The 20,253-nt window shown below is 46.3% G+C and overlaps 1 protein-coding gene across 29 annotated transcripts in view; it reads right to left on the reverse strand.

Moving 5' to 3' along the window:
- The window catches only part of ARPP21 (cAMP regulated phosphoprotein 21), a 155,461-nt gene that overhangs the window by 108,442 nt on the left and 26,766 nt on the right, over positions 1-20,253 (reverse strand). For 24 of the 29 annotated variants that reach the window (XM_023260783.2, XM_019810985.3, XM_019810984.3 and 21 more), the window contains exons 2-5: positions 6,148-6,321; positions 4,202-4,368; positions 3,110-3,151; positions 2,245-2,334 (exon numbers count right to left, since the gene is read on the reverse strand). In XM_023260783.2, coding sequence (XP_023116551.2) covers positions 2,245-2,334; positions 3,110-3,151; positions 4,202-4,330 — 261 coding nt within the window. In that variant the 5' untranslated portion in view covers positions 4,331-4,368; positions 6,148-6,321. Of the gene's footprint in view, positions 1-2,244; positions 2,335-3,109; positions 3,155-4,201; positions 4,369-4,620; positions 5,153-6,147; positions 6,322-6,457; positions 6,477-6,576; positions 6,596-7,867; positions 10,075-20,253 lie in introns of those variants that run through there. The other 5 variants (XM_011286309.4, XM_019810971.3, XM_011286304.4 and 2 more) reach the window with 5 other exon arrangements.

A 20,253-nucleotide genomic window follows, 5' to 3' on the forward strand; every position in this document is an offset into this window, starting at 1 on the left:
AGCATCCTCCACCAAAAAAAAAAGAAAAATGTACAAACTCACGTCACGTGTGGACAAACACTATTCTCGGGAAAATACCTCGCTTTTCTAGGCATCAGCATACATTATGGTGTTGAAAGAACACACAAAAGTGCTATAGAGTTGGTAAAAAACAATCTGTTATTTTTTAATATTTTTATTGATAGGCTCAATAATAAAATACAGGTATTAATTGATACATCGGTACAGGATAAGTTTATATCCAACAACAGTAAAAGAATGATTCAAGTCACAGTAATACACTGGTAGGTAAATCGTAGAACATTTGGAAAGCAAAGCTCCTTTAACTGAAGGACAGACTGAACCGTCAGCTATGGGTCTGAGATCAAGTAATACAGGTAGCAAGAGTTTTTCCCCACACAGGAAAATGAAGGCAGTTTTCCAAGTACTGTGAATATACAAATATTAGGGAAGCAATACAATCCATATAAATGTATACCTCTGCCGGGGTTCTCTGGGATTCAGTTCCCACGTTTTGTAAGTGCCGGTGGTACCTAATGAAGGCATCGCACATAAGCTCAAAGGTCTGCTTCTTTACTCTCTAAAAAGGAACGTGCCCACTCACTAACATGCGTGGTCTGGGTATTTCCTATTGGCCGTCTGCTCCCGCCTCCCCTCAGCCAGCCCCAAGAGGGGTGCGCAAGCTCTAAACCTCTCCTACAAAGCTAGTCTTGGCCACTGAGCTTGAAACCAGCTGGAACAGAGCACCCCTGGCCTCTTAATTCTCTGCACCAATCGTATGGAGAAACCGGACTCAGGTCCAGGACGGGCACTACAGTACAGATGATCTCTTTAAAAATTTCCTCCTGGTACCTCGTCAAATGGGACGAAGAGCAGATTAAGTCTACAAAGGCTGTCCTCCTCTGTCGGGTGTTAGGAGTGGGGGACAACCGGGGGCAGGACTTCTCCCAGAGTCTGTCATTTTGCAGAGTTAACATATACCGCGTGTGGTACATTACAAGCCGTCGATCAACATTTAAGAACACGAGCCAGGATATTCGCGTTATTTCCCCTTTTCAATCTCCATGAAAAATAGAAGCACGTGTAAAATGCTGAAGGGAAGCCACACACTTCTCAGAGCCCAGGTAAAATAAAGCTTGTGTATGAAACATAGTGATGGCTAGAGAAAAGACAGCCTGTCTATGCCTTACGACATGAGTGGCATATTGAGAAAACGAAGCTAGGGGGAAAAAAAATACTCTTAGGACAAAATCTATAAGGTATTTATTTTTGGTCCTTTTAAAGAAAGTGCTCTCAATGCTCTCTGCATCCACGAGGAGAATTTAGAGTATTTCAATTAAAGCAAAAAGAGGAAAGCCAACAAAAGCAAACAAAAACAATGATATCTTAATCAATTTTCTCTCCCCTGGGCTCAGATAAATCCTTTTACTTTTGTCTGGACTTCTCTCAGCCTCTGAAAAAGCAAGGAACATTTCGGCAGCTAGACTATTTTTTTTTTAATAAAAGCTGATACGATGCCTAAAAGGCAAACAAAAATAAATACGATAAGAAGTTCCCGTTTTGTCACGGGAGGGTTTCGTCAGAATGTGAATTTTCCGACCCCGATAGTCTCGCTGTAAGGAGCAAACCTAAGTGGAAGGACCCACAGCGATAGATAAGAATATTAAATTCCTATAAATTTAATAATATGAAATTCACCACCAGCTCGGATTCACTTCCGGCCAATTGTTCCAGGATTCCGAAATCTCTACCAAAGTCCTTAAAAATAGGTCTCCAAAGCTCAGTGCACCTTATTCACTATTTCTAAAGTTTTGTAAGAGCCAAGAGTTGTGTTTCTTATAGGCAAGTGCATTTGGGAAGTGAGAGGTAAGAACGTCCCAGAAGGAAGAAGAGTGGACACTAAGGACTGTATTTGGTTCAGTCTTATCAAGAGAGAGCCTTTGAGGAAACTCAGCACTACCGTGCGTACTTTTTAAGTGTTTTATCTAAATTCTTTTGACATTCCTTCCCATTTGCAGTTTTCAGAGAGTCTGGAAAAAAACAAACGTAACACTCTGTGACACACTGTTCAGCTAGTTTAGCATAGCTCATCAACGGGGGACGAAGCCAGCAAACTCTTTCTTCCTTTGATTATCTTTCTTTTCTCCCCCAAACCAGTGCGGAGCACCAGCTTTCCACTCATGCACACGCACACCAAGAGAGATCCCATTCGTGCAGCTAATGGAAATGACAGGGGGTATGTACCTGGTCCTGAAGACTTTCTCCCCCTGGCCGGGCCGAGGATTCTTCACAGACAGCAAGGCTGCGAGTCAGTTTACCTTTTCCCGCTCCTGACTGGGGAGGGGAGAGAAGAGGCAAGGACAGGAAAATAAAGACAACAAGCAGAAGACGTCCTCCGGCTGTCAAATCGTCTCCCCCCCCACCCCTTCACAGGACACCCCCAAGTCAGACTTCGGACACCGAGCTTCGAACTGGGGGCTCAGTGCTGTCTGTGTGCCTTGGCTCCCAGACTGAGCCCCCTGGGTTGGTGGGGACGCAGGAGGAGGGGGACGTGACTGCGTGGATGTAAGGAAGGAACGCTTTTAGCAAACTGTGCCCATCACATCGGAAACATACAAAGAATGCCTTGCTGCCATCTCCTGATCATCTAAGGAGGAAGAGATGACGGAACTAACACGGAGTTTGGGAGGGATCTGAATGGAAACGATGCTTCAGAAGGCGAGGAACGGGATCGAAACACCGGCACCTGTTTACTTCGAGGGAGAAATCCACCGGGGCGACTAAAGCGTCTGCCCCAGGTGTCGCGCAAAAGGACAGCCAAACAAGCCGGGGCTCACTGTGTAAGGCACTCTCAAATCTGCAATTGTGAGAAACAGGATCAGATACACACATTTGCGGCCACGTGAACACTAAGCGCTCTAGTTGCAAAGCCTACGGAGCCAGGGAGAAAAGACAAGTGTCAACAGGACCCCCTTCCAAGCGGGCAGGACCAGGAGAGCCACGATCCACACGCGACCGTTTGAACTGTCGGCAAATCTTTTCACCCCAGTGTAGACTATGCAACTGACATCCGTGATATCACGTCAATGTGCAATCTCCAGAATCCTACCTTGGATTTTCTTCTTTCTTGGTTCTGAGCTGCCAGCCGCCTCTGTGTGTTGGAAACAAAGTAAAACAAACAAACAGACAGTAAACCAACAACCAGAGAGAGAGAGAGACAGAGAGAGAGAGAGGTGTCACTAGAGTCCAGAAATCAATAGGAACAATAAGGTCTTATAACCACTGAGAAGGACTCCCCTCCCCCTCTCCCCCCCCAACTTTTGACCTTTTTAACTTTTAGCTCCTTCTCCTTAGAGCAGCTATGCAAGGGGGGGGGGGGGGAAGCTGACCTTGAAGGCTTTTGACCATTATGTGGTTATCTGCCTTTGTTCATTGGTACATAAAAAGAATGAACACTATTGTAGTTTGGTTCAAAGAAAATCAATACAGGCTATTTGCAAATACAGTTGGTTCTCCCTCTACCAAATCTCCTTCTCTCATAAATCATGGTGTATTTAATCATATCACCTTTTCGGTACTGTCAGTCACTCCCAACAGCCCCAATACCCCCCTCCGTCCCTGGCCTGCCCTTTTCTAGGGCTTTCTCTCTGTCTCTGTTCCTCTTGCCCTCTCTCTCTCTCCCTGGCTGTGAATTCTAGGGCTTAGGTTGGTTGGCTCACATGAACTGAATCTTAGCCTGCCCTCAAAGGTCCACAGAGCTCACGCCTTTGATTTTTCTTAGTCTCATGATAATGAGTTGAGTCTTCAGCTTTCTGTGGAAGAGCAAATCCATTTTTAAGTCTCAGCCAGCCTCAAGCTGCCTCAGGGAGAAACCCTTCTCAAGCTCCATGAGGTGGTCTGGAAACCACTCTGGAGATGCCGTGTGCAAATTCAGTCCTCAAAGAGGATCTCTGGCCCTTGTTTTCATTTCAAAGGGCATTTCGGAGCACGTTTTGCTCAGGAAGAAAAAGTTAATTAATAATTAGGCAAGGAGAGGATTAGCTTTATGGATTTCCTATTCATTTCGTAGTCAAACTCTCCAGTGGAGACAAAGAAAAGAAAGAAGAAAAAAAAAAAAAAAAGGAAAAACCTCCCAAGCGCTCCAAAAATAAAGGAAAGGAACTGCACCCAGTTGTGCGAGAGACTAGGTTTCCAGGCTCACCTGCAATTCGAGTTTCTCCTCTTCATCCAGACTCTCGGATTTCACGATGCCATTCTCTGGGGTGGCCGACTCCTGCTCAGTCCCGCCTTCCTCCACGATGGCCGGGTTCAGGTCTCCTGGCTCGGACATCCTCCCGGACGCAAATCAAAATCGCAAGGTTCGATGCCCTACGAGGTGAAGAAGTCAGAACGTAAAGTCAGCGCACTGTAGAGCCTTGACTGTTATTCCCGGGGCATTTCATGTCTCCTTTTGTATTCGAATTCAAATGAGCGACTCGGGCGGCTCTGTCACTGTGACACAAGGGGAGAACGACGAAGCCAGATCAAATCCAGTACCCAAGGCAAACGCGAGAGGCAGATTCGGGCGCCCTCTCCACACCCCCTCCGCACCCATACACACACACGCTTGCGAATACACACCTTGCCATCAAAAGGGATCGACAAATCTTAGGTGGAGACGCGGAACTCCCACACATCTACCAGTCCCTATGCCCCACGACAAAGCAGGGGAGAAAGAGAAACAGAGTCTCCGTCCAACTCTTGGAAGAAACGACCCTCCGCCGCTGAGTCACGGGGTGCTCTGGGTGTTGGGCGGCAGGCCCCAGATGATTCGAAAAGTATTTGCGAGTTTTCAACCGGAGGCACGCTTTCCCAGGCACGGGGAATACAGGACGCCGTGCGAGGGGCCAAAAGCAACCGAAGAGGTAAGGATTCCGTTCGTACACGGCATCTAAATTTGGCAATAACACTTTCAGGGCCAACGCTGTCCGGCTTCAAACTGACAGCTCCATTATTGAAGGCAAAAGTGCTCTCCCAGGCTCCCGCCAGCCGCTGGGGCTGCCCCGACCCTGTGGAAGGAAGTCTCTGGAAGGCGGCTCTAATGAAGCTATGGCCACTGAGCCCTGCTCCTCGGGGCTCACACTAGACCACTACATGGACACTGGAAATGGCTTTCCAAAGGGAGAGCCTGTTACTATCTTCTGTCCCCCGACCCCATACCACCCCTGACCCTTCCCCTTCCTGATGGGCCGTCAACCGAGGTGCATGAATGACTGAGCATTTACTTCCCCCTCGGTTTTTCTTGTTTTCTGTAAGATGTGAGAAAAAACGCAGAGGAGAGGGAGGAAAGAAATACGGAAGGAGTGAAGGAAGGAAAAAGAAAACGAGGAAGAAAGACACCGTGACCCAGAAAGTCCATCCGTCCACAAAAGTTCTTCCACAAAATTCCCCCAAAGGGAGGGCTGTCCTCCTACCGCTCATTACCACGGTGATTATTATCGGACACAACGGTGGTAACGTTTCCCTGGGAGTGTGTAATGACCATTTACTAAATTCAGGCACTTGACTTCCCACTGCACAGAGGAAGCATGAGAAAAATCTCGACCACAGCAACTTCTGTGGCAAATCTGCTAAGATCCACCGTGACAGAACAGATGGCACCTAATGGTATCTTTAAAAACAACGCAGGCTCCCTCAGCAAAGGATTATGGGAATGCCAAAGGAAGACTTGCCCAAAGGCTGGTACTCGAGTCTGTGAGTTACTGGTGAGCAATGCTTTCAAGTCGGAGGAGGCTTTAGGATCTTCCATCCAGCGTATTCAGACGGACGCCTCACACTTTAGTGACACTGGCTGGGCTACGTGTGTGGCTAACGAAGGTTGTTTCTCGAGGGCAAACACCGTGTTTCTCAACCTACTGGGTAGGGGGAGGCGATGGGACGTCATGGCCCTGACTCTTTCTTCAAAGCCTTTCAACGAGAAAGGAGATGGTGACCAACTTTAAAATGGAAGGAACAGATCGAGCTCTACTAACTTTATAGACTCTAAGCCAGTTGAGTCCCTGTCATAGATGCTGTCTGTAGTGGTTACACTCACGGACCTCTTCTTGGCACACGTTTAGACAGTAACAAAATACAGATGAGCTGACAGCCAGACAACGAGGCCTTTACCTTTCGTGCAGAGCTCCTGACGTAGGTCTTGGCGACTTACTGGCGGCTTCTGTCGCTCTACCCCGGGAAAATCCACACCAGTGATCAGAGACAACTGGAGTCCCATGTCCCCATTAACAGTTCAGAATGCCCATCTCCCTGCGATTCCCTTACACGGCGTGACCCATCGTCAACCTGAAAGAAAGACGAGAAGTCAATAGTCATATTGGCAACGGTCACGGCGGGGCGAACGACCAAAACAATCGGACCCGATTTCTAACGCTAATGACCAGCTTCCAGCAAATCACGTTCACAGCTCGATCAGCCCCACCTGTCTCGGGCTGCCTGCTTCTTCTCTAACGAAGGCTACAGCCCGACTGTTCAAGTCAGAGCGGCACCCACGCAGGGAGCTAAAATTAACGATTGCATTATGCGCCGAAGATTACTCACTTCAATTTTAACCTTTTTTAGTGAAATCTCGCACTTTATATTAAAAAAAAAAAAAAAAAAAACCAACAACCAGTTCGTGTGTCTGCCTCAGTGAGCATCCAGATCGCCCCGTGAGCTGAAAGTCTTGCCTCCTTTTTTAAAAAACCAAAGGCTCTTTGCTTCAATCGTAGATGAGTATCATATAGTCTAATGCCGTTTCCGTGCCTCCTTTTTAATGAAGCGTACTTGAAGATTTTGATTTAGCGAGCATTGGCTGTAACAGTTAGAAAGAAGGAAAGAAAGAAAGAAAGAAAGAAAGAAAGAAAGAAAGAAAGAGAAAAGAAAAAAGAAAACTTTCACCGTGGCAGGGCTGAGAGCACTCGTGCCCTCCCCACTTCCAGCCTGGCATGAAGAATTCCTAATATTCTCCTTGGGCAGTTGAGCACAGTCTCTCCCCGTTCCCCTCCCTCCATGCCAGGATTGCCACCACCAGCTGGGCTCTCAGGATTGCCACCACCAGCCGGGCTCTCGGTTTGACAGCAAAAGAAACGCTGTCAGATTTGCAAACTTGGAGCCCGTTGGAAACAACCCCTCGCTCTCGTGTGCATTTTCTCTTTCTCACAACTGCTACGAGGGGGGAGGGGGGGGCAGCAAAGGCAGCTCGAACGCAAACCCAGAGACGGATCCCTGCTGACGTTTGCCAAAACCAAGCATGGGTAGCTCTCCCTTCCGCGGCAACCCTGGGGCACGCCTGCGAACTCCCAACTGCACGGACACCTCTCCCCATCATACGCCCATCTTTGCAAACACCCGACTGCAGCTCAGTTGTTGCGTCCCGAGTTGAGAAACGCTGCCTTTCCCGGGGCCGCACCCCCCCCCCCCGCCCCAAGTTTAAATGAGCACAGCTGGCTCCTCACCAGATTTTACCGTGGCTCTAAGGACAACATATTGGATTACAACACCATTTGTTGTGCAAGGGGGAACAACTGTTGAAAGCGGGATCACTAACGGAGTCAGTGATTTCTAGTCTCATTCCTGTCTTATTACAACGGCCAAGTCGGCTTTCCGATGCTTCTTTTGTTGCTAAACACCATGCAGCTATGAGAGAGAAGCAAACGTGCATTTAGGGCAAAAATGGATCGCTCATCAACAGTCATTTCAAGTTTTCAATTTCGACCGGTTTCACCACGGCCACTTGGCTAACGCCCGATATTAAATAGAAGTCAACACGTCTTACAATTAGGATCTATTTAAGTAACCAGCCCATTATCTAATATGTCTCAGAATAGGCACCAGTGATGGATGGCATTACCACATGTGCTGTGGCTTCTGTTTTCCTTTTCCCAGAGAAAATGAAGTTTTCAATGATCACCGCGATCTTTTGGTCTTCCTTCTCTGATCCTCATATTTGCAAAGTGGCATTTAATCCAGCAGGTGAATGGCAACGTAGTTTTCAAATCTAAGCCTCGGATGCATTATTCCAGCCCCAGCAGGTGGCTACAAGATATAATTCTTTCCACGAAGAAAGAGGAAGAACAAACCGGTATTCACGTAACCAACCCAAAGCGGGAACAGCCTGGATGCGTGTGTGTGTGCGCGTGTGTGTGTGTGTGTGTGTGTGGCGTAATTACCAGGACACGTTTTGAAATAGCACCGAGCTCCAAAGTCAGCGAGGTATTATTCTTGCACGCCTGAATCATAAAGTTATCATCTACCGAGATAAAAGAGAATATGGGCAGATGGGGATGAGCAGAGGAACATACGGATCACAAATATTTTTGTAACTGATTAAAATTGTTCTCTTTGCTAAGAAAGCAGTGCCAGGAAATCAACCCTACTCCAGCTTTCTGTTCGCCAAGCTACCCGACTCTTCCATGGCTATTTAATCATAATCTGTTCAAATTTCCCCCATTCTCACGAGAGAGCAAAACTATTTTTACCAAGTTATCTTTTATCCAACATTTGAGTGATGGATATTCTGGCCAAGTTTCAATGGTGATAGTGGGCTTGGGGGTTGGGGAGAAAAAGGAGACTCTGTACAAATGCACAAAATAAACGTTACTATGGTTCTTTCAGTGGAAATAACATTTTAAACATAATTTAGGGGATAGTATGTCGCAAAGGCAGTCAATCGCTTGTAAGACAAGCTATAGGAAATTGATCAACAAGGCTGTCAGATGTTTATGATGTGGAAAATGAGTAAAATCATTACCATTTCACATTATATTTAGGTTTTCTTCTCAAGCTTACTTCCGAGTTGAAAATAATAGCAACTGTGGGATCGTGGGGATGAGAAAGACAGGGAGAGGGGAGCAAGACATAACCACTGGGCTGTCATGTGGTGAGAGATCCGGATTAGACTCAACTTCCAGGAGTGATTTAGTTCTCAGGGGATATCTAAAATAGGAAATTAACGTGGAATTCTACTAGCAAGTCAGGAAGGTCCCTTTATTAGTTACTTTCCTCATCCCTTTTACTAATAATTAACACAGGATGGCTCATCTTATTTCAAATCAATAGAGGCACCAGATGATGAAATAACACAATCAACACTGATTTACTGGAACAATTGAAATATTTCTGCCCTAATGCATCATCCCTTCTTTTTTATTTTAAGCTGGTCCAACCTCTGCAAACAGATGCCACTTGCAAATTGTGGTGACATTAGTGATGTGTCAATTGGCTGTGTAAGGTGTTCAAAAGCTGTGACACCTTATGAACGAACGACCTATCCTATTCTCAAAACGGTTATTCTGTCAATGCTTAAAATATTTTGAGCATGTAAAATTAAGTTTAAAGAGTAAAAAAAAAAATGTGATTGGAATGTGATCCTTCCAGAAATGAGATCAACCATGGCATGAACAGAGTGTACAGACTAACATCTTCAGCAAGTTTGCACTTTTTCCCCAGGTGACAAAAAACATCGATAACAAATTTTCACATCAGTTTAATTTCCCAAAGAAAATTTTCTTGGTCAATACACGCAACAGTCAACCAGGAGCTCTACCCTTTAACTAAGCTCTTTGGTCGACCTAATGCAGAGGCATTCCGGAATATTCTTGAGCCACCCGTGCAAATGTCAAAATGGCCAGACAGCTGTCTGGGAGAGGAAGAACCGAGGGGGATGTTTAAGAAAAGGAATTTTCATACTTGGGTTTTAGAATTAGAAAAATTCTACACGAATGCTCTCCTTTGGGTTTTAAGAGTTAGGCAGCTTACGAACACGTAGAGCTCCTATGTAGGCTATCACTTTTTCTCCTTTACCCAGACACAAACACAACCTAGATCAACATCGAGCAGAACCCCAGTAATGGAAATAATTGGTGTCACGGCTTTGGACATAAGAAGAGCCCCACGATAATCACAAGTGCCTTTAAAACAAGAGAGGTGTGATCTCAGTAAAAACATCCAATGGAGAAAAACCAATGTTTCAATTCTCCATTCTTCCAACAAGTCTTTATGGAACGTCTACTATGTGTAAGGATATTCTACACTATGACATGATATTCAAGTCAATGAATACAGTCTCAAAAAAAGCCACTTTTTTTCTAAAAACTCAAAATAAAGGTTAAATACTTCTAATGGATCCACATGAGAAATTTCAAAGACGGGTGGAGGACTTTTATCCTCACCATCCACTTTGTGATTATTCATGAACTGACAAATAAAGATGACTTCTGCTTTTGTAACTCTAAAATGTTTCCTCCGTGTATCGCAAGGTCAGGAAACATAAACTTGGGGAAGCAGCCTGATGCACTTGACCCCAGAGTAAGTATTCGGATCTTCCCCTAGAGTGAACTACTTGATAAAAGTAATTAACATGAAATGTAGGTGGGATTGGTAGAAGATCTTACATTTGGCTTCTAAAAAAACAGGTTACATCACTTGGAATATTTAGCTGAGACAAGAGAAGACTTAGAAAGGACATCATAGCTATTTTCAAACGCTCACAGAATATTCAGAGAGAGAGAAATTAGCCTTGCTTGGTGTTGCTCCAAACTTCAGAACCAAGGAAAAAAGAATAAAAAAGAAGCTACCATTTTAAACATAGAACTACCATATGACCTAGCACTTCAGATATATACTCCCAGTACGTGTGTGTGTGTATATATATATATATATATATATATATATATATACATACATATATTATATATATATTATATTATATATATATTATGTATATTACATATATATATAATATAATATATATATATATATATATATATATATTATATATATATACTATACATACACACATCCAAAAGGATTGAAAGCAGGGACTCGAACAGATACTTGCACACCTGTGTTCATGACAGCATTATTCGTAACGGCCGAAAGGTGAAAACAACCCAAGTGTCCATCCACAGATGAATGGATAAACAGAAAGGGGTACACACACGCAATCGTGTGCCTTAGAGAGGAATGGAATCCAGATACCTGCTACAACGTGGATGGACTATGAAGACATTAGAAGCCAGACACAGATCAAATATTGGATAATTCCACTTATATGAAGCACCTCGCATAGGCAAACCTATAGAGATAGAGAATAGATGTTTCCAGGGGCTGGAGACAAGGAGGAACGGAGTTGTTATTTAATGGGTACAGAGGTTTTGCTGGGGACAAGGAGAAAGTGGTGGGTGTAGATGTGGTGACGGTTACACAACACTGTGAATGTATTTAATGCCACTGAATTGGACATCTAGGAAAGGCTAACATGACGAATGTTGTGTTATGTATATTTTATCACAGTAAAAAAGAGCCTAAAAAACCTTTTTCTCCCTGAATACGATATAAATCACAAGTAAACAAATCAATATGCAAAGAGATCAAAGGCAGAAAATGATAGTACCAAGAAGAGGAACTGTCATCCTACTTTCCAAATTTCCTCTGATGTATCAGTAACACACACACGTGAGGGCAAGCTCTGTGGATATAACTGGCCTAGGTTGGTACTTGACTCACGTACCTACCCCATAAATGGACCATCATCACCCTCACCATCATCTCAGTCTTGACTCTGGCAAGATAAGCTTTGCCACTCTATTTATTTTATCCAGTGTGGACACTGTAAGAATAAAGAGGTTAGGACGCGTTGTTCAGAGAACCTTCCACCGCACCTCTATCAGAATCAAGATGTCTGTGGCCAAGGTGTTCTCTCCGCACAAAGTAACAGACACGATTTCTAACTGAAAAAGACAACTCTGGGCACATTCTCACAGCAATGCAAACACGGGGCTGTCAACACTCTGGATGTGAGAAAGCAGTTGGTCAGGACTAGCCTGTCGCGTCACAGACTCGGAACCCTGCATATTTTCTATTGCCGATAAGGAGAATCTTCTGACCAAAATCGATGCCACGGAGAGCAGGACTAATGGCCCCTGCTGCCATCATTGAAGATGACCCAAGACTCCCAGAGAGTATGGAGGACGCTATGGCCGTAACTGCGTGGTCACGGAGACTGGGTCTAGTCTTGGAAATTTTAAATAGTCTCCACCTTGATCATCCACACCGGCTAATGACCACCTTTATTTCCTATCTCATGCTAAGAGTCCAAGCATGATTTAGCCATACACCAGGTAGTATATCATCTGTCTCCAGCCAGGTGCAAACTTAAGTACCCAGAGAACCCCAGCACCGCCAAGAACCTTGACGTCAGCCAGGCCAGGCGACATCGTGTCAAGTGACCTGGGCTAGAGACACAACCATCGAGTGGCACAGTGGGGTCAGGACTTCATCATTTTAATTGTGGATCAGAGCTCTTTTTAATACCCTGTGTTCCCCCAGTGACAGCTGTACTAGAAACCTCCACCAGCCTCACCTACTCCAGACAATTCGTTTCCTGGACACCGCAAGAGAGGCCAACGCATGGATTTTCACTAGAACGCCATATTCCTTCCTCTCACGTGAGCCAGAAAACACCACACGAGAACTGCACAGACAAGAGCCTCTGACGCCGCTAGGGGTGTCTCCCCTGATTCTATCCCTAACATCACGCGGACATACGTGCGTTTCTAGACATTATTCTCAGCCTTTCTCTTTTAAAATCCTAAAAGCTCATAAGCCATAATAACAGAATGACCAAAAGTTGGCTGCTGGCTACCCGCCCGATTTCTTCCTTCTGCATAGAGAATTCACAGTACCCATCTTTCCAGAAGCCACGCGGGAAATCACATGCCTGCAGGACTCCCAGACAAAGTGTGCCCAGGGTTTGTAGGAAGGCGCTATAAATTTTTAATGTGGCCCAATTAATTAGAATCTATACTGGTGCCACAGCACATGTAACCTTTGCAAATGAGCGCCTTCCCTGATCTTCAGGCAAAAAAATCAATCAATCAATCAATCAATCAATCGGGCTCTCAGACTTGGGGAGCTACTTTGTCATTCCACGTGTAACGACAACAAATTTTCCACAAACTTAAATAACCCTGCTGGGATCTTGTGGATAATGTTACCATATAACTTTGCCAAAACAAAACACAAGAAAATGTTCCTGCATAATTAGATCTTCCAGGAATCCCACTGAGTTAGACACTCATCCTAAATATTTCTCTCCCTATCACTGTAGCGTGATCTCCTACAAAAGGCAACATAGTTGCAGGGATCGGGTGGCGTAGGGGGGTCACCAACTGAAATGGTAACTTTTGCCTGGGTGTTATTAATCTCACAGGTGTTCCAACTTCCAAACCCTAAATTCAGTTCAGTTCAACAGGGTATTCCAAAATGCCCCCTCTCTTGGAGCTCTGGATGCCAAGGAAAGAATCCATACTATCTATTTTCAGGTATTTGTATTGCAGACACCTTGTAACGGAGCGAGAATTTATCACAAAATGCATCCTTTCAACTCTGGCTTAAACGATTCAAAATGATAAAAAATCATCATCAAGAGAAAAGGCATGTCAAAAAAAGGGCGGGGAGAAATATGAATTATATTCTGCATATCTGACATGAACTCATCACCTTCCTTTCTACACGAAGTGAAAGATGCGTCTGTCACTTCAAACACAATGCAACTTAACAAATATGACGCAATGACAGGTGGCGGGGTAGGAGCTAAATGTTTGAGTTATTAAAACCTTTCTTGCGGAGGAGAAGAAAGGGAGAGGCACGTAGATAAAATGAATAAAAGCAAAGGTAAGTGGAGACGTTGTTATTCCATCCGGTGTTCGAAATGACTGTAAAACTCATCCTTGTCCCCCCCCCCCCCCCCATGGAAAGGAGGAAAATTTAACTTCTCATCCCGCTGGTATCTTTGTTTTCCACTATGCCAACGCGACGTTTTGGGGGCCGTAGATCATGAATAGTTCACACCCGGACGTTGCCTTTGCGAGTTACCATTGCCTGCGATCGTTACCAAACCTAATGGAAAGAATCAACACAGGGGTTTAAACTTCCCGCCCAGGACCTCAGCTCTGTCTCCCCACACTCCCCAGCTGACAGCAGAAGACTGGAAAGGTTGTCCAAGGGAGAAGAGGAATTAAAGGGTGTTTCCCACAACAAAACTGCCAAAATGTCTTAAGGGTCTCAAGGGTCTCTGACTGCAGGGGGGAATGTCCTCCCCCCAAAAGGGAAGGAGGGAGAAGACGCAGAGATGGATGTATGCTGCCATCCCAAGTGCAGAGTGGGGAATTTCAGGAGACACGGGCACAAAGGGGATTCATTTCTGGTCACGTAGGCTAGCTCTGGGCTACAACTGTGCCTTGGCACTCTGACAGCAAACTCTCTCTACAGGATTCGCCAGCCACGCCAACAAAGGCTTTGCCTGAGTATTGACTCTGACATGGGTAATTCTGGACTGTTTTCCATAGATGCTGACATTGTATCCTCGCGTCAACCCTGCACCATTCATGGCCAGCCTGTGGCGGAAAAGACAGCAAGCTGCCTACTTGTCCTCTCTCTCAAGTGCTAAGTCCGCTGGCTGCTGACTCCATCGCTGCAACCCCCAGGTCTCAGAGATGCAAACGAGCCATTCTGGAACAAGCCTCAGTATCTGAATCAAGCAGTAAAGATCACTTCCCCTTACTGAAGTCGCACAGTGGTGGAGATTTCTGCCTGTGGGAGTCTATACCTCTGTATTATCTCCAGTGCTGAGGACAAGGCCTAGGCACACAGTGGGGCTTGCCGACTCAGTGACTCAGTGACTCAGCGACTCAGGGCAGTGTAATCGGTGAGGGCCGGCTGACTTTTCTGGGGTTCTGCTTTCTTCGCCTAAAAGCCAAGGCATCTAATCACTCAGAGCCCTACGAATCGGTGCGGGAAGGGGTTAAAGGAGACCCCCCCCCCATGCCCCCCCCAGGCCACTAAAAGGTAAAGAAGCAAAACGTGACACATTTCTGAATGTATGGATTTCAAGAAGGTTCTGGTCTGGCTGCACTCGGACAGAGACAGAGTGGGCCCTTATTTATTGGCCTTCTGGATAGGCTGTTAGGGAAAGGAAAGAGATGATGCTGGTCCTCAAGGAGCTCCCCGTGTAACGAGAGAAGTCAACGGTGAAAGAGATTTAAGAGCACAGCTCCCCAGAGAGCTAAAGCACGTGACACAAAGGATACCCAGCCCCGCGAGCCTCGCACTGAGGGTTTTCTCAAAGCCTTCTGTTCCCAGAGGCCACGTTGACAGCAATCTTAAGGGAACGAGTAGACACAACGAACAGAACGTGCCAGACCGGTCAGGCTGTGGGTAGTTTCCGAGTTTTCTTGAGAAAAGTGACGGCATCCATCAAACACGCGATTTCCCGTCATTCAGCCGGCCTTGCTCCCATTTCCAGGCTAAAGGACATAGAGAGGCAGGACCTCTCCTTTGTCCTGAAGCCACTCGCCTCTCTGATCCCACGCAGTGTCCTGAGGGCTCTCACCCCGTGGAGCGCTCACCGAAGTGTCACCGCGACTCTGGGGGTGACGTGATGCACGCTTCGGGCGCCAAGAAGAAGATGACCTATCCCCATCGCATGTGCCAATTCTGGCCCTTCTCGAATGCCAGAGCCTCTTATTTGCCCTGCTGGGTGTTTTCTTTCCGTGCCCCGCCCAACGCGGCGTTACCCAAAGTGACGTGGCGACGGCCCTGCAGACCCGGTCGGGAGCCCTAAGAGGCCACCGTGCTGAGATCAACATCTCCGCTCGGGAGGAACGTAAGCGTTCGATGAATAATTCCTGCCATCCTCGGGCTTCCCGTTGGAGGAGGCACCTGAAAGGCACGACACATGAAGGCCTTTGACGTCCGCGTGTGTTTGGTTCCAGTGGGGAGCGACGTGGCGTTGGGAGTTTTTCCTCTGAGGGGAGATTCGATCGCTAGGAAGCCTGTTTTCAAGGTAGAGGTAGGAGGGTAATAGCAAACCCACCCCAGGATGCGTGTGCGTTGGGGGATCTCAAGGGCTGAAGAAGGTGCCCCCTTTCCCAGAAGACAGGAACGCAGCCAGAGGGTGAAAAGAGCTATCTGTCTAGAGAGAGAGGACTCCCAGAGGCTCAGGGAGAACAAATGTATACTCGGTGAGAGCCAACAGGCAAAATAATGTCTCCAAGCATTTACTTCTAAGCCGCTGAACGCTTGGCTCCATGCGGATCCTGCTCTAAATAGAAGCATGCTGAAGAAATGTTGCAGATGACCAACGGGGGCCACTGGGGTATGATTCCCTGGGCCAGTGTCTCTCTCGCGGCAGAAACATCACGGCCACCACTTGGCTTGAAGGAGAAATGGGTATTTTCCCGGGAGGAAACCCTTATCGGTGTGTGTGGTTTTGCCGCGCCCGGGGCTCAGCCAGAAGACATGCCAACTGGTGTGCATGTCGGGGGGGACAGCACCCCAGCTCTGGGGTCATCTGCGGCGATGCTGATTGGACCCCAGATGCTGTTCTTGGAAAGCAACCTAAAGGGAGCACGCGGTTGGTCATTTAAAAGAGGGGGCTGCAGTTTAAAGTCGGCTCATCGGCCACGGGCCCTTGACTGCCATCTTCCTCCAAAGGCTGGCCCTGGCCGAACGTGATGACGCCTCCCCCTTCTCCCTGCCCCAACCTCCTGTAAAGTTTCTATTACCTCTTTACTTTTGAGAGACAGAGACAGAGGGTGAGGAGGCTCCATCCACACGGTTAGTGCAGAGCCCAAAACGAGGCTCGAACTCACGGCTGGTGAGATCATGACCTAGGCCGGAGTCGGGTGCTTAACCAACTGAGCCACCCAGATGCCCGGCACAAGTTTCCCTTACTCTTTTAACAGAACGTTTTCGCTTGAAGGGGCAGTTAAAGGTTAAGGAGTTAGTTGCACTCAAGACTGCAAGCATTTGTAGGTGAATGCCTTCTGGTGCGATGGGCTCTGACCCCTCGATCCTGAGAAACCCACGTCAAGGAAAATGGGTGTGGTTGCTGTTGTAAATTATCTGTATTTTTAATCCAGTACATGTCGATCATCTTATAAGAAATGCGGGCTGGCGTGGGCTCTGTGAGGTATTGCAGCCTACTAGGGTTGGCCACTGATGAAGAAAGAGAAAAAGCAGGTTCTCAAATCACACTACGCGAAAAAACTGGAAGAAATGGCTGAATTTAAGAGCTACCTGGATGGTCTCGATGGAAGTGAGGATAGATGTCGGCGTGCAGTCCTGGGCTAAATGTTCTTTTTTTTTTTTTTTAACGTTTATTTATTTTTGAGCGAGAAAGAGACAGAGTGCAAGTGGGGGAGGGGCAGAGAGAGAGGGAGACACAGAATCTGAAGCAGGCTCCAGGCTCTGGGGGGTCAGCACAGAGCCGGACGCGGGGCTCGAACCCACAAACCGCGAGACCCAGACCTGAGCCGAGGTCAGACGCTTAACCGACCGAACCGCCTAGGCGCCCTGTTCCTGTGACTCTTGAAGGAAAAGGGTCAAGTTCTGTGCAGGAATATCCAAGGATTCTTGACAGCGAGGGTGAAGATTTGGGGTCATTTTATTCATGGATTCTATGGTGCCTAAGCCATGGGCCTGGAGGAGGTTATCTGCTTGGTACATGTATGATGTCATTAAAACTACATAGTCCTTAAAGCGTACTTGCTTTCTGGGCACTTTGGTAGAAGAGAACTGCTGGGGACCCGGGGCCAACGGGCATTTCTAGAAAGACGTGAGGCTGTCCACCCACTCTGAGGTCTCTGATAGGCAACCTTGCGCTTAAAAATCAAATGGGATGCAGCATCCCTACAACAAAGTCGGACAGCCTGATCCCTGGAATGAGGCTGGAAATTGGTACTGCACTGAAGAATGAAAACACACCGTTAAAAGTTGGCAAGAATGTACATCCAGGCTTCAGGTTGGAAAATGCCAGGCTGAGATTGTCTGGGAAAGAATCAAATCTGTGATTTGACATGTCACAGAAATAAAATATCTGCCCATCTTCTATAAGAGGCAATACTCTGCTTTTGAGCTGTCTGCTTATTTGTGCTACCTTCAAGATTTTAAACATAAATAAAAAAAGAGTCATCCATGGTATGCATAATACACAGCAAGAATCTGTTTTGCTGGATACGGTCTCCTTAATAAAAACTCCAAGGCCTCCACATGGAGAAAAACTATAGAGTGGGGAAAAAATATCATGACCTTTGTTTACTCATAATGGTAAATCGGGAAGGAAGAGGGGGGAGGAGGGATGGGCAGAAGGGAGGAAGGCAGGCAGGCTGGTCCAACTGTCAGAAACATGCAAACTTAATATGTGAAAATGGGACATGGACTATTTGGGGCAATTCGTGATGAAGCCTGCAAAACTTTTTAGTTTTAATGAATAGACTTAAAACTAGAAAGACAAAAAAAGTCAATCGCCCATTATGACTCGTATTTAGGCGGAGGCAACACTGTTCATTAGATAATGTGCTAGGCATAGCATTTCCCTAGATTTGCTGAAGTATGGTACATATATAGGGAAATGTGCCCTACACTTCAAACGATTACACATTTCCACTGGGGGAAAAAAAAGATACAAGGAAAGAACGCAATGGGTTCCTGTAACCTTTCAAAAATAATCTACATGATGACAAGAAAAGTAATTTGAATACAGAAGTACCCGTGAATTCTCAGCACATTAACATGAACCACTGGCCTCGCAAGGTTTAAATACTAAGTAAGGATAAAGGTCCATCTATCTATATATCTAGAAAGGAGAGGAAGGAGGAGGAGGAAGGAGAGGAGGAGGAGGGGAGAGGGGAAGGCAGAGGGAGGGAGGGAGGCAGGGAGAGAGACAGAGACAGAGCGCACGTGTGTTTGCGCATATACAATTTGCACAATCCCAGGTCTTTGAAGTAATTCTCTGTGGTTCGAAAGAATTCTTATCACCTGGCAGGTTCCATTTCAATTCTGGAAATACTGGCTCTCTGTTGGAAACTCTGTGGCCTGACTGTCCCTGTGAGGCTTGTGCATGCCCACAGATGCCGATTTCAGGTCGGGCCACAAGTATCCTAAATCTCAGAGACCCCAGCACGAGCAAGGGGGTAGTAACTCAGGAGCAGAACAGACTGGCTGTTCCCTCAGCTGGCAAAACACTGGGTTCACCAAGATGCTGAAGTTAGGGTGGCTCTCCAGATACTCCCTGTGTGCTGGGTAGCATTCATCCGTGAGTTCAGAAAGCCAAATTTTAGAAGATCTGTGTTCTTAAAAAAAATGCTCTGGGGGCACCCGGGTGGCTCTGTCAGTTAAGCATCCGATTCCTGATTTTGGCTCAGGTCATGATCCCAGAGTTGTGAGACAGAGCCCCACGTTGGGCTCTATGCTAAGTATGGAGCGTGCTTAAAATTCCCTCTCTTTCTCCCTCTGCCCCTCTCCCACTGTGTTCTCTCTCTCTCTCTCTCAAAAAAAAGTGCTCTAGTTATAAGCAAAACCGACCTCATCACCTGGCTTTCTCTGGGCACACCCTCACTGAGTGGCCTGGACTTCGTTGCTGATTTTGTGCCCAGGCCTTGTTATTAAAAACCAGTTGGAAAATTCAGGCAGCCTTCTCGTAAAAGGGATTAGGATGTAGCATTTCCACATGTTTTATTTTTTCCAAAGTTCTATAAAAAAATCAGGAGGAAATTTACTCTGTTTTTTTTCTTTCTTTTTTCTTTTCTCCTTAAAGCATGACGACTACATTGTTTGGGCAGGTCTCTTGGTGGCGTTTGAAAGATAAGTGCGGCCTTTTCTTTCTTTTTTTTTTTTTAATTTTTTTTTCCAACATTTATTTATTTTTGGGACAGAGAGAGACAGAGCATGAACGGGGGAGGGGCAGAGAGAGAGGGAGACACAGAATCGGAAACAGGCTCCAGGCTCTGAGCCATCAGCCCAGAGCCCGACGCGGGGCTCGAACTCCCGGACCGCGAGATCGTGACCTGAGCTGAAGTCGGACGCTTAACCGACTGCGCCACCCAGGCGCCCCCAGCCTTTTCTTGAAATAAACGCTGGACTAAAGGTTTCTTTCCTGAATGACAATAGTAAGTTACTCGTATTCACCACGGTCTGTTTAAAGTGTAGCCTCTAACCTTTTAATACAACCTCCCTACACACACACACACACACGCGCGCGCGCACACACACACACACACACACACACAGAATATATATATATATATATATATATATATATTTCTTAAGTGTAATATACACAGCTTTCCCCAAAAAGGTTTGTGGGTCCCATTTTTTATTTCCTTATTTTAGTAGAAATACGTTCCCACAAAAATGAATTCCTCTGTACTGGGGACTACTCCTCTCCCCCACATG

Source organism: Felis catus, chromosome C2 (genome assembly GCF_018350175.1).
Source record: "Felis catus isolate Fca126 chromosome C2, F.catus_Fca126_mat1.0, whole genome shotgun sequence".
NCBI classification, from domain to species: Eukaryota; Metazoa; Chordata; class Mammalia; order Carnivora; family Felidae; genus Felis; species Felis catus.